Source organism: Tupaia chinensis, unplaced genomic scaffold, assembly GCF_000334495.1.
Source record: "Tupaia chinensis unplaced genomic scaffold, TupChi_1.0 Scaffold000496_1, whole genome shotgun sequence".
Lineage (NCBI taxonomy): Eukaryota > Metazoa > Chordata > Mammalia > Scandentia > Tupaiidae > Tupaia > Tupaia belangeri.
Genome location: NW_006160008.1, coordinates 56,538 through 69,916, shown reverse-complemented (window position 1 = coordinate 69,916; position 13,379 = coordinate 56,538). Strand labels below are relative to the sequence as shown.

The 13,379-nt window shown below is 57.4% G+C and overlaps 1 protein-coding gene across 1 annotated transcript in view; it reads left to right on the top strand.

Annotated features, from left to right (window-relative positions):
• LOC102469772 (myosin-9) overlaps nt 1-13,379 on the top strand; it is a gene marked incomplete at its 3' end in the record, with an annotated part of 58,289 nt that overhangs the window by 35,217 nt on the left and 9,693 nt on the right. Inside the window, exons 13-22 of the mRNA XM_006156535.2 lie at nt 391-564; nt 1,883-2,056; nt 4,630-4,744; nt 6,800-6,993; nt 7,312-7,433; nt 8,171-8,240; nt 10,294-10,454; nt 11,305-11,413; nt 12,337-12,468; nt 12,869-13,106. Coding sequence (XP_006156597.1) covers nt 391-564; nt 1,883-2,056; nt 4,630-4,744; nt 6,800-6,993; nt 7,312-7,433; nt 8,171-8,240; nt 10,294-10,454; nt 11,305-11,413; nt 12,337-12,468; nt 12,869-13,106 — 1,489 coding nt within the window. The remainder of the gene's footprint in view (nt 1-390; nt 565-1,882; nt 2,057-4,629; nt 4,745-6,799; nt 6,994-7,311; nt 7,434-8,170; nt 8,241-10,293; nt 10,455-11,304; nt 11,414-12,336; nt 12,469-12,868; nt 13,107-13,379) is intronic.

The window sequence follows — 13,379 nt, the reverse complement described above, 5'->3', positions numbered from 1 at the left end:
AATCACATCTTTTCATCTTGCATTTCTGTTGTTGAAGAAATGTGATCCTTCCTTCCTGCTCATCTGTATTTCAAAGTCTTGGAAGTTAGCAAGCCCCCAGCTAGTTCTCTTCAATTAGAAAGCACGGCGTTTTGGTCATTATATTCCAACATCCTGCCTTCCCTTTGTAATCTGCTTTATGCTTTTTAAAATGTTATTCTGCAATGGGCTAGAGCGTTCCACTGGGTCAGAAAGTCCAGAAGGCCTGCCTGGGCATGGCAGAGGGAAGGGAGAGCCGTGTTGGCAGCAATAAATGCCCACAGAGGCTGATCCTGGACACGCCCCTCTCCTCGGCTCTCCGCCTCCATGGGAGGTGGGCGTGTCTGATGTGGCCTCCCTCCCCTCCCGCAGCTGAACTCCTTCGAGCAGCTCTGCATCAACTACACCAACGAGAAGCTGCAGCAGCTCTTCAACCACACCATGTTCATCCTGGAGCAGGAGGAGTACCAGCGCGAGGGCATCGAGTGGAACTTCATCGACTTCGGTCTCGACTTGCAGCCCTGCATCGACCTCATTGAGAAGCCAGTAAGGGCCACACTGGCCTTGACCTGGGACCTGGCTGCTAGCTCCTTCCCCAGGGTGTCCTCTCCTCCTTGCAGTTCGAGGCTGGTCGTAGAGGGGCAGCCTAGAGGACTGAGCCTGGGAGGCCTGGGTGCCTCCCTCGGAGAACACACTTTGGGCTGTGGCTGTGGGCCAGGCCTCACTCAGCTGCTGGCCAGTGGGGTGTTACTGGGGCCTGTGCCTTCTGTCTAAACCCCCAGACCACCCATGCACCTGAGGGCAGGCTCAGCAAGCTCCTCTCTGTTTTAAGGAAACAGCCGTGCTTGTGTGTAGTAAGATCTGTTGCAGACAGTGTGGAAACGTGCGGGCCTCAGGTGCCGCGTGCACTCGTAGGTACATGCACCGAGTCTTGGCCTAACCCTGCGTTGGACTGACATGGAGGGAGTTTTTTTGGTAGAGAGATTTTTGTAATAGGGTGCATGTACTTGCCAGAGAGAGAGAGACAGAAAGTGAGCGGTCAGCGGTCACCCCCTAGGTGGGATGGCCACACTGCAATCCTTTCTTTTCCATTCTCCTCTTGGGACTTTGGGCACACATGCACACATGCCCAGCATGAGTTTTAAGGTGCCGAGTCTGGGACTTGAATCACCATCAGCTGCATGGGAGTCCAGTGACATAACCACTACGCCATCTGCTGATCTCGTGGAAGGAGCTTTTACCCCATAGTTTCAGCTACTTAAGGATGGCTGAGCCTGAAAGCCCACACCCTCTCCAATCAGTTCATATTTAAAGCTCTTTCCAGATGGGGTTTGGGTGCCTGGGTGTTTGGAGGGGTGTGCTCTGTAAGGAAGCCCGTGCTGTTTCTGTCTTGGGGTTCTGTGTTGATTGTAGTCAAATGCACTGAACTCACATTCTTCCCGAGTCCTGAACTGCTGGAACGCGTATGCCCAGGGGAGGTCGCAGTGGCAGTAACCAGGAGGCCGTGGGCAGAGTCTGTGTGTAGTTGTGCAGACACAGAGTGGCAGGGCCTCCCACAGTGAGGGTCCTTGCTCTAGTGGCCAGCCTCAGGGACAGGCTCCGTACACCTTGGAATCAGACTCTCTGGTTCTGCACTTTAAATCAAACCCACTGGGCCTTTCACTAGCAAATTCCCTGAGGCTGGGGGCCGCTCTGATGGATCTCAGGTGAAGGTCTAGCCACAGCTTCTAAAGTAGAACTCTGAAGTCTGCAGTGCTGCCACCTTCTGGGGGCTCTGGGAGATCTGCAGACCAGGCCTGGGTGCCTTGTGCGGTGGGGTGTGGCCCTGCCGAGCCCCCCTGTGCTGATGCCGTGCTATCTCTAGGCAGGCCCCCCTGGCATCCTGGCCCTGCTGGACGAGGAGTGCTGGTTCCCGAAAGCCACCGACAAGAGCTTTGTGGAGAAGGTGGTGCAGGAGCAGGGCACCCACCCCAAGTTCCAGAAGCCGAAGCAGCTGAAGGACAAAGCCGATTTCTGCATCATCCACTATGCCGGCAAGGCGAGTGCCCCAGGATGGGTGGCAGGCTTCTGGGGAGAGACACTGCTGTCTAGGAACCCCGCAGAAGGCTGGTGAGAGGCATGGTCCAGGCACGCTGCTTATTGGTACCTCATCGGTACCTCGGCGGTGTCGGTAGTCAGCCTTTCCACGGTGGGGAGAGCACCTTCACACACTGGTTTTGGAAACTCACAACCCTCCTCCATGCCGTCCAGGCCCGTGGTTGTGATGTCTTGTGTTCGTCAGGCCCGTCTTCCAGGTGGTGAGCAAGTTTGGCCAATGCCAGGGCCGTAGAGCTTGAATTAGGACTCTGCCTCTTAGAGGCTGTGTGACTTTGGAGCAGTTACTTAACCTCTCTGAGCCTTGATCATCTCCCGTGGAACATGTGGGTGACCACCCACCATATACGGCATATTAAACAACCTTCTCAGACCCAGTGGAGGCCCAGCATGTGGCACAGTGAGTGCTCCAGGACAGCGCCCCTCAGCCCAGGCACTGTGGGTGTGCTGGGCAGGATTACTCTCACTGAGCCTGGTGAGGTGCTTAGTTTTATCCCTGGCTGCTGCACAGCAGCGAGTAGTCACACACACACACACACACACACACACACACACCTGTTGTGACACCCAAGAATGTCTCCAGATATTGCCAACATGTCCTGTTTCGGAAGGCCAGGGGTGCTGTCCCCTTGAGAGCCACTGCCGTTACTGCCAGGACTGACAGCCCGGAGTGGTAGACGCCCCCCCCCCCCCCCCCCCAGCCACTCTCCCACCTGTTCAGTCCCGGAGCTGAGACCTGGCTTAGCTCGGAGGTCCCTGCTTATTAGCCCGAGCCAGTGTGTGGCGTGACCTGCTCTCACGGTGACCTGTAGCCGAGCACGCAGTTAGACAGGCTGGGCGTGTCCTCGGCAGCCACCATTGGCGAGGAGGCTGTGAGCTCGCAGCTGGCGCCCGAGCCACCTGCAGCTCTGGCCCGTGTCCCTGCAGGTGGCCCACGATGCCCAGCCGCCCCTTAGTGGTTTGTTTCCTAAGAGCTGCTGTAGCAGCTCCTTAGAACTGCCCCTGAAGAAATGATAGAGCCATCTAAACTGTTCACACAATTGCCACGGGTACTTCTTGAGCTTCATGGCCAGTCCCACCTTTGAGAAATGCCCACACCAACGCTCACTGAAGGCCTCAAACTGTGCTAGTTGTTATTTTTTTAAATAGTTATTTTTACTTAACTTTATTTATTTTTTAAAATTTGACCAGAGAGGGAAAGAATGACAGCAAGAGCGAGCGAGAGAGAGGTAAAGTGAGAAAGCAGGCCACCCGGCGGGGCTCCAACCTCTGTGGGCCATGTGGGAGTCCAGTGCCCTTAACCACCACACCACCTGCGGGCCCCGTCTTCCTGTGGCATTTCCGTGGCCATGGAAAGGCAGGGACACCCTCATTCATGCCTGTCAGGGGAGCCTGACTGAAAGCGTGCTGCAGCAGCTACCAGGGCAGGTGGCAGTGCCGGGGGAGGATGTCAGGGCCCTGCTCCGAGGTAGGGGTGCTCTGACCCTAGGGGAAGGGAGACCGGCATCCGCGCCTCCTTATGAGTAGGTACCGAGATGGCCGGTGGGGACTGCCCTGTACACAGTGCACCTTGGGGTGCAGTTGGCGTTAGAGTCTGGGCGGCCCATGCCTGTCTGTCTTGTCCTGCGCCCTGTGTGGTGCAAACGGAATTGTGTTGATTTTTTTTTTTTTTTTGAGAAGTTTTTGCCATAGAGCATGTGTGCTTGCCAGAGTGACAAGGAGAGACAGACAGACAGAACGCGAGAAATCACCCCCCGGGGGGAGGGCCACGCCACAATCCCTTCTCCTCCATTCTCCTCTCAGGATCTTGGGCACGCACGCACATGCACCCAGTGTGAGTTTAAGCCACTGGGTCCGGGACTTGAACCATGGTCAACTACATGAGAGTCCAGCGACATAGCCATTATGCCGATTGCTAATCCCCATATTACCTTTAAAAGAAGCTAAAAACAGGCTGTCCAAGGGACCAGCAAATGGTGTAATGGTTACATCGCTGGACTCTCATGTAGTTGACCATGGTTCAAGTCCCGGACCCAGTGGCTTAAACTCACACTGGGTGCATGTGCGTGCGTGCCCAAGATCCTGAGAGGAGAATGGAGGAGGAGGGATTGTGGTATGGCCATCCTCCTAGGGGGTGATTACTCACTTTGTGTCTCTTCATCTCTCTGGTAAGCTCATGCTCCTTATAGCAAAACTCTCTCCCCCACCAAAACAAAGAGGGCTGTCCGTTGTGTATCTGCATGTCACTTTCCTAGCCAGTCCCCGTAGGTGGGTAGTCGCTTTGTTTTTCATTGTCACTCTCAGTCATGATACTTCAAAGAACATCTTGCCGACACCCCATTGCGTGTATCGCCCATCAGTGTCACCCCAGGGACAGAAATCTGGGGTCAGAGGTTGGCATCTTTTCTGCCTGCCCCGTACATGAGGTCAGCTTGTCCTCTGAGAGGCGGGGCGGGGGGGGGTGTGTGTGTTCCCTCCCCCAGGGCAGTCTGTGACCAGGGCCTTTGGCTCCCCCAGGTGGATTACAAAGCTGACGAGTGGCTGATGAAGAACATGGACCCCCTGAACGACAACATCGCCACGCTGCTCCACCAGTCCTCCGACAAGTTTGTCTCTGAGCTCTGGAAGGATGGTACGCCCTTTGCCCTCCGCCCTGTCCCCTGACCCCTCATGGCCGTGGCCGGCTGCCTTCCCACCTTTGCAGTGGGCCAAGCTGCATAGAGGGGACGCACAGCTCCACCTGTTACAAGCTGGGTGGCTTTGGTCCTTTGTAGCTCCCACGAGAGGTCTCCTGGAACCAGGGGGAGGCTGCCCTGGAGGGTGCTCCGTAACCCTCTTCTCTCGGGCAGAGCTCCTCTCCAGGCGGCGTCGGCCTTGGAGGGGTGTGGTGCCGTCCACATGACGCAGGGAATGACCGCCGACCCACGCTTGCTGCCCAGCTTCCTGGTCCCCGCACCTCACTGCGTTTCTCTCCTCCTGCCCCTTGGTAGGCTGGCTGCTTCGGAGTATCTCTTCTCACTGTTTCTGTCGGTTTCTCCCTCTCCTCTGCCCGGGTTTTGCTTTAACCCCTCTGTTGCAGAGATGCAGCGCACTCAGAGAGCCTATTTCTATCAGCGCTTTCCTATTCTCCATCTAGAATCAGGTGACTGGCTCCTTGGCGTGGTGTCTTGTGTGTGGCGCGTCCCCAAGCCGTGCGAGAACGCTGTGGCTGAGTTCTCCACTCCCCACCCGCGCCCAGTTCTTCCTGCCTGGCTATTCCCCTGCACCTGCGCCGACCTCGGGGCATCTGGGTCCTGGGCCCGTTCCAGGCCCCCAGCGGAACCAGCCAGCCTAGGGCAAGTTTGGCTCCTTTGGAACTTCATGTTATACATCTTAAAAGGACAGTTTCAAAGCCGGTGTCCTCTGAGCTGCACCCCCGGGTGTGGGGTGGCTCACTGCTCGGATGGCCGAGGTGTTTTGGCATGAGGTGCAGGGGTTGTGTTTGCTGTGTGTGTCTGTGCGCTCAGCAGATTCGGTATTTGTTGTGTGTTCAGTTGTCCCTCAGCCAGGGCCTTTTTCGCCTGGGCTGGGCCCTCCTGGGGACAGGACACTCTCATGTAGGACTAGGCATTGTGGGGCCACACCCACCTTCCTCTGGCCAACTGCTCCTAGAAAACCTCTTATAGCCAGTAAGATAGGCCCTGCCGTGGGGCCCCGGCATCAAAGGTGCCTTCCATTTTAACGGGCTGGTTTATGGGTTCGATTCTCACTCCTGGCTTCTGTCATCCACAAGTGTCCTTTTTGCTGTCTTCAAATAAATAATAGAGACCTGCCCAGCGACTAGGACGTGGGCTCTGTCACAGGAGCTGTGAATGTCCGGCGATGGAAGGCTTCACATTTAACATCAGCCCTTGTTTAGAGCTGGTCTCAGGTCACCAGCCCCTGTGCTTCAAATCTGGTCTCAGGTCACCAGCCCCCCTGTGCTTCAAATCGGGTCTCAGTTCCCCAGCCCCTGTGCTTCAAATCTGGTCTCAGGTCACCAGCCCCTGTGGTTTATTTGCTTTGTTTTATTGCAGTGAGGCCCCTTCTCGAGGGTCAGTTCAGGTGACATAAACTGCAAGCCAGGAGACAGAATGGAGGAGTGTGTGACCGGAGCTTTGTCCCTCAGCCCGCCTGGTGGAGGGCTCTGGCCGGGGTGGTTCCAGGAGGGGCGGCCCGTAGACTGCAGAGTAGCTCTAGAGTTCCCGCCCCCGCCCCTTAGCCCAGGCTCTCAGACAGAGGTCAACGAGAATTCAAGGTGTTTACCATGTTTTTCTGCTAGGACCATGGGCAGTAGGCCTCTGTGAGCCAGGGTCTCACCCGCTCCCAGCCAGGCTCGTCAGGCTTTCCTCTCCTCCAACATACATCACTAGTTCTCTCACGTCCTTTTGGGAATAGGAGCTTCCAGGTGACCCTGGAGATCAGGGCCATGAATGTGACGTTAGCCTTGGCGGTTGGGCTGCCCCTGAGAGCCACACCTAGCGGCTCGGTGGTCTACCCCGTGCTCCCTGCTCAGGTCCCTGGGGACTTAGCATTCTGCGGACTCCAAGCAGAAAGTGCCCTGCTGCTCCCTCTGTCTCTCCTCTCCTGTCCTGGTGTCTGTCTGTCTCTCTCCTTCCCCTCCACCGGGGTTGCTGGGCACTCACGTGTTTCCGTGTGGTCTCCGCAGTGGACCGCATCATCGGCCTGGACCAGGTGGCCGGCATGTCGGAGACGGCGCTGCCTGGAGCCTTCAAGACACGGAAGGGCATGTTCCGCACCGTGGGGCAGCTGTACAAGGAGCAGCTGGCCAAGCTGATGGCCACACTGAGGAACACCAACCCCAACTTTGTCCGCTGCATCATCCCCAACCATGAGAAGAAGGTGGGCCGCTCGTGGGGTGTCACGGCAGGGCACAGCCCTGGTGGGGCGTTCTGCCCGTCTTTCTCCCCGCCATGCAGAGCTTCAGCTTGTCCCTCTAATTGTTCTGGCCGGTGTGGGTGGGTGTGACAGTTGTAGCCGCCTTCCTGTTGGTTATACTGTGTCCTTGTAGCCGCTCCCGACCTGGGTCAAGACTGAGCTGTCAGAGCGCCTCCTCGACTCCCTAGGCCCTTGCCCTGTGGGGTGCACGGGGGCCAGCTGCCCTTCTCCATCAGCTACCAGGCACAGAGGGAGGCCACTTGTGCATCTTGTCCTCACCAGGCCGGCAAGTTGGACCCCCACCTCGTGCTGGACCAGCTGCGCTGTAACGGCGTTCTCGAGGGCATCCGGATCTGCCGCCAGGGCTTCCCCAACAGGGTGGTTTTCCAGGAGTTCCGCCAGAGGTGAGCAGCGCCTGGAGCCCTCCTGGATGGGCTGCCTGGGAGTGAGTCCCAGAGGTGGGCTACCCCCGCCAGGGCCTCGGCATGGGAGCTTTTGCCCTCCACGTGTTCCTTCTGGGTTCCCCGTCCTGTTACTGAAGTGGTGAACACCGTGGTGGCTTTCGCTCCGCGTGACTGCGAGGGCCTAGGGCTCTTGGCTAGTGAGAGGAGCAACGGAGAGATGTCGAGAAGCAGGGGCCAGAGCCTTGATTATCAGGAGCTTTGTAAATGTGGTGGCCGTGAAGCACCGCAGCTGCTGGCCATGTGGGCAGAGGTGTCGGCGGCCCTCTCCTGGTTCTCTGATGACCGCGTGGAGTGTCAGTTGCCAGGATCCAGCCCTTCATTTCTTAGGCCATCCCTGTCTGTCGGCAGTTTGCCGTAGTGGGGCCGGGGGGATGCGAGCCTGGTCCCGGGGTGACAGATGAGGGTTCTGGGCGCTCAGCACTTAGTAAGCCCAGCCCAGCACTCGCCCTGGAGGGCGTGACGTAGCTCAGCCAGGTCCCATCACTTTCTGGATTGGAAACCAAGCCTTCTCGTGCCATTCAGTCTGAAAAAAAAGGGCAGGGTGGGATTTTCCAAATGTTGCTTTCGTCAGAGTTTGTGGAGAAGTCAATGTCCACCCTCACATTTCCTCTCTCACATATATGGTAGGCCACATGGTGTTGACGCCAGGGGAGAGTGACTTCTCTTCCCTTCCTCAGGTATGAGATCCTGACCCCCAACTCCATCCCCAAGGGCTTCATGGACGGGAAGCAGGCATGCGTGCTCATGGTGAGTGGAGCTGCCGTGCCAGCTCTCCCTGGGTCGGTAGTCTTGACTGGTAAGCAGCCCCATGCCAAAGCCTGTCCTCTTGGACAACCAAGCTCCCCGTGGACCAGTGCCCTTGCTGTGCCATGCCTTCCAAGGCTCCGATTCTGCTTCTGCTGGTGCTGAGAGCAGCCCTCGGCCCTCAGTAGTCAGGGATGGTGTTCAGGGCAGGGTGGGGGAGACAGGGCTGCGGCCTTGGCCGGCTCTGCCAGGAGGTGGACCTTCCATATGGGAGCCTCCTCCTGTGTCCTTGCTCACGTCACCTCTGACCTTCATGCTCGTGAAGTGGGCAGGGCAGCTGTCATGGTGAGTGGGCCTGGAGCACCCTAGCTGGCTTAGAACTGCTGGAGTCTGTGCTTCGAGATGCTTCCTCTGGGCCCGTGCAGGGCTTGACGTGTGGTGCACGCCCAGTTCTCGCTGAGCAAATGCAGGCACCACAGTGACTCAGTGGCCGAGCTGGGGCTAAATACTCCTTTTTTCTCCCTTTGGGGCATCCTGTTTTTGCCACATCCAGAGCAAGCAGCCCTGCCTTTTATCTTGTTTTATTCCACATGTTTTTCCAAAGAGTCAGAGAGGTTCCAGTGGGTGGCATGGTGGGTAAGATGCTGGATTCCCATGTGGCCAACCCTATTTTAAGTCCTGGATCCAGCAGCTTAGAAATCACACCAGCCATGGCTACATGCATGCCCCAAATTCCGAGAGGAGAATAGAGGAGAAGGGACTGCAGCATGGCCACCCCCCGGGGCATGGTGAGCCAGCAGGATGGGAGCTGGTGGGAGGAAAAGAGGAAAAATTCAGCTCCTGCTCTGTGCAGCCCTGCATTCAGTAATAGGAAGAGGGTAGGAAGGAGGAGGGAGAGGAGGCAGATCCCTTCTCTCTAGGTGCTTTGCAGCTGGTGAGAAAGGGAGAGCCCAGCAGGCTCCGGGCCACCCCTTCCCCACAGAGCCTTGGTCAGGTGCTGGCCAGGTGAGCCGTGTGTCCCTCCTCCAGGTACATGTGGTCCCTTTCCCTCCCTGGCTCTGCAGGGAAGACAAGCGAGCACTCCAGGGCACAGAGAGGGGAGATGCCCACGTCGGCCGCACCCCCTGTCTTCCATCCTCCTACCAGGGCCTCTTCTAGGATGGCCAGGACTGTGCGTGGGCACTGCAGGCCCCCAGTGTCCAGGGCACTCCCCATCTGGAGTTTGCTCTCAGTCCCCCCTTCTCCCAGGCGGGCGGGCAGACAGGCTCACGTCCCCTTGCTGTGGGCCAGCAGGACAGTCTTGCTGCAGTCCGCGCCATGCTGCCTGGTGACAGCGACGCTAACACGTCTGCAGCCCCTACTATACACTTGACCCTGTGCTTTGTTAACTCTTCTTTGTTCTTAAGAGAGTTTTTTTTTTTTAAGAGATTTTTGTTATAGGGCATGTGTGCTCCCCGGAGTGACAGAGAATGTGAGAAATAACCCCTGAGTGGAGATGGCCACGCTGCAATCCCTTCTCCCTCCATTCTCCTCTCAGGATTTTAAGCATGTGTGCACACCCAGGCCCAGACTTGAACCACCTGGTCATGTGGGAATCCAGCAGCGTAACCACTACGCCACCTGCTGGCCGCAGCCTCTTTTTCTAAGAAAGCAGTGTTCCTATTGTACATATTGTACAGTTGAGGGGCCGTGGCCTCATAGTGGTCAAGGCTCAGGGTCACTTAACCGGTATTCCATCCTGCGCCCGATCTGGGGTCGTGATGATCTTAGTACTCGTGGTGCTCGGCCTCTCAGGGTGTGTGTGGAGCAGGACCCAGTGCGCAGAGGCCAAGGACAGAAAGAGGAAGAGACCTTCATGGCCCCTTAAACTCCAAGGGGTCATGTTCTCTGCAAGTCCCACTCATTGCCCTGCCGTGGGCTGGCACCTGCCTGTCCCCTGCTCAGTGTCCCGGAGCCCCCGGGTTGTGTGGCCCCGGGTGGGAGGCTCCCAGGGCAGAGGAGCAGCGGCCTAGCCCCAGAGTGGCCTGCGGTGAATGGCCTGCTCTCTTCTGTCTAGATCAAAGCCTTGGAGCTGGACAACAACCTGTACCGCATCGGCCAGAGCAAAGTCTTCTTCCGGGCGGGTGTGCTGGCCCACTTGGAGGAGGAGCGGGACCTGAAGATCACCGACGTCATCATCGGGTTCCAGGCCTGCTGTAGGGGCTACCTGGCCAGGAAGTGAGTTCAGGAGATACCCCTGCCTTGCATGCCAGACCCCACCAGGCTCTCCTGTGGATGGGTACCCCAGTGCCAGGCATATACCCGTCTCGGGGAGGCCCACATGGCTCGTGCTGGCTGTCTGCCTCCAAGGAGTAGAACTGTGATTGAGGGTTAGCGTGGCCAGTGGGAAGAGAGTGTGTGCCTGGCCCCAGAGCTCCTGCTTCTCAGTACCTCTTGTGGGACTGCTCTTGGGGGGACAGGGGCTCAGGGCTCCCCTGACGCAGGTGGGGTTGGCAGCTACATGGTAGCCCCCGAGAACCATTTAGGTTGTATGTTTGGCCATGAGCTCGGAGCTCTGGCACGTGGAGCCGAGTTTACGGTGTCGGAACAGAGTGAGCCCTCGTTTATTCAAGAGGCCTCCTGCCGACGCCTTAAACCCATATTTGCGGGACATCCACTGTTTCATCTCCCGCCAAACCAAATTCAGACAGTGAGTGGCGCGAGGGTGGGAAGCCGAGGCAGAAGTGGCCCTGCAAACATGTTGGCTTTGTGCCCATGGCTCACAATTAGTCCCTGAGCCAGTGGGTCTCTGGCTGGTTCACGCAGGGCCTTGGCACGCTGAGTGAGCTCCTTAGGGCAGTGAGTGCTCTGGTCGCTGACTACGTGGGTGACTCATGGGCTACACAGCTCCTCAGTGGAGAAGCAGGACCCAGCCTCATGGTCAGCCATCCCGAAATTTCTTCCTCAGTGACCCTCCCTAGGCAGGAGTAAGTTCCCCCAGAAAAGCCGCAGTGGGGTCAGGTCAGACAGGCAGGCTGTGACTGCTGTCCCCCTGCCCTGAGTGCTAACCAGGTCCCTTGCCCCGTAGGGCGTTTGCCAAGCGGCAGCAGCAGCTGACAGCCATGAAGGTCCTGCAGAGGAACTGCGCCGCCTACCTCAAGCTGCGGAACTGGCAGTGGTGGAGGCTCTTCACCAAGGTGGGTGCAGGAAGGGTCCCTCTCCAGCCAGGTGCTCTGTTCCACAGCAGCACCTAGGCACAAGCAACCTCATCTCGTCTCCTGCAAGGCTTCTAACCCAGGGGAGTGGGGCCCTTCCCTCCCCAGTGCCCCGCAGGTTCCTGCCCTGTGGGTCTAGAGGAAGTGCAGGGGTGCAACCCACGGATGGCCTCGGCCACTATTGGGCTGGGCTGGCCCAAAGAGCAGCTCCTGAAACGTAAAGGCCAGGCATGCCTCAGCTCCATAGTGCAGAAAGCCCTGGAGGCCACTCAGAGCTGTGCACACGGCCTCGAAAATACCCTTTACCCTTCACGCTGTCCGGGCTGCTTTTGTTCATGACACATAATTTGTGGTGATTGCAAAAAGTTAGCTACACAATGCACAAAGAAAAAATTAATTCACTCATAATCCCTTTACTTGAACCATCCACAGTAGACGTTTCAGTACTTTCTCCTGCTCTTCGTAAAATGTCCTGTGAGTCTCAGCTCTGCACACCGTACACATTCTTACATAGCTGAGCTTCGACTTGGACAAACAGTTTTAGGTTTTGTACTTTCCATCTGACACTCCTTTATAAGCATCATCTTATAGAAGCCAGCATGCTCTTCCCTAGTGGATGGGTCATAATTCCTCTGACTACTTTTCCAGCAAATAATGGTGGTCACTCCCTGTTCTATGTTGTTGTAAACAGTGCTGTTGTGAACATCTTCACGCACACCTCGAAGTCTCTGAAGAGTAGAGGCCTGTGGCATGCGGTACCAAATTGATAACCAGGAGGCTCGCACCTCTTCCCACCCTGTGTCTTGTCCTCACGTTCCTGAGCTGGTGTTTCCAGAAGTGGGGGAGACACCTGGGGCTGTTGGTGGGGCAGGCATCTTCCATGCCTCTACCTCTTTCTTCTCTAGGTCAAGCCGTTGCTGCAGGTGAGCCGGCAGGAGGAGGAGATGATGGCCAAGGAGGAAGAGCTGGTGAAGGTCCGAGAGAAGCAGCTGGCTGCAGAGAACAGACTCACAGAGATGGAGACCCTGCAGTCTCAGGTGGGTGTCTGCACAGGCTCCGCCCTCCTGGAGCAGCTGCTGTCTGTGCTGCCATGCTGCCAGTAGGCAAGGCAGATTTTCAGGTTAAAATGTTTGTGCAGACACTAGGGAACAGTTGGCTGGTCTCTGCATTCCCAATGGAATGGGAAGTTCATGGGTGTTGGATTCAAGCCCCAGTTTCACCACCCAGCCTCTCCGGGCCTGTTTCCTATGGATCTCAGTGTCACGGGATAGTGCTGAAGGATGGAGGACATCGGGTTTGGGAAGTGCCCCAGGGCTTAGGTGCTCTGTAGATGGAAGTCACCCCTTCCTGCATGCGCCTCCTGCTGGGAGCCTGGTGTCCATCTGGGAGTGGATCAAGGAGCCTGCAAGGAGCTTATTTTCTGTGTGATCTTTCCAGCTTATGGCAGAGAAGTTGCAGCTGCAGGAGCAGCTCCAGGCTGAAACGGAGCTGTGTGCCGAGGCCGAGGAGCTGCGGGCCCGCTTGACGGCCAAGAAGCAGGAGCTGGAGGAGATCTGCCATGATCTGGAGGCCAGGGTGGAGGAGGAGGAGGAGCGCTGCCAGCACCTGCAGGCGGAGAAGAAGAAGATGCAGCAGAACATCCAGGTGAGCCGCAGCTCGGAGAGGGGCCAGCTGGGTGGAGGGGCAGGGCGTTGGGGGTGCAGTGCCACAGACCCAGGGCCGGCTGTCAGATGTGTCCTGGCAGGCGGGGTCTTTACTTGGTCTGCTTGGCCAGCCTAAGTGTGGTTTCCTCTTCGGGGTGGTTAAATCCAACCTGCACATCACAGTCCCATGAGCTCTGCCCAGTCACGCACCGGAGCCAGTTTGATTTCCCACCCTCCAGTCCTGGCTCTGGCTGGCCGGAGGAGCAGAGAGCCACCAGCCTGCTTTGTCCAATTCTCTGGCGGGG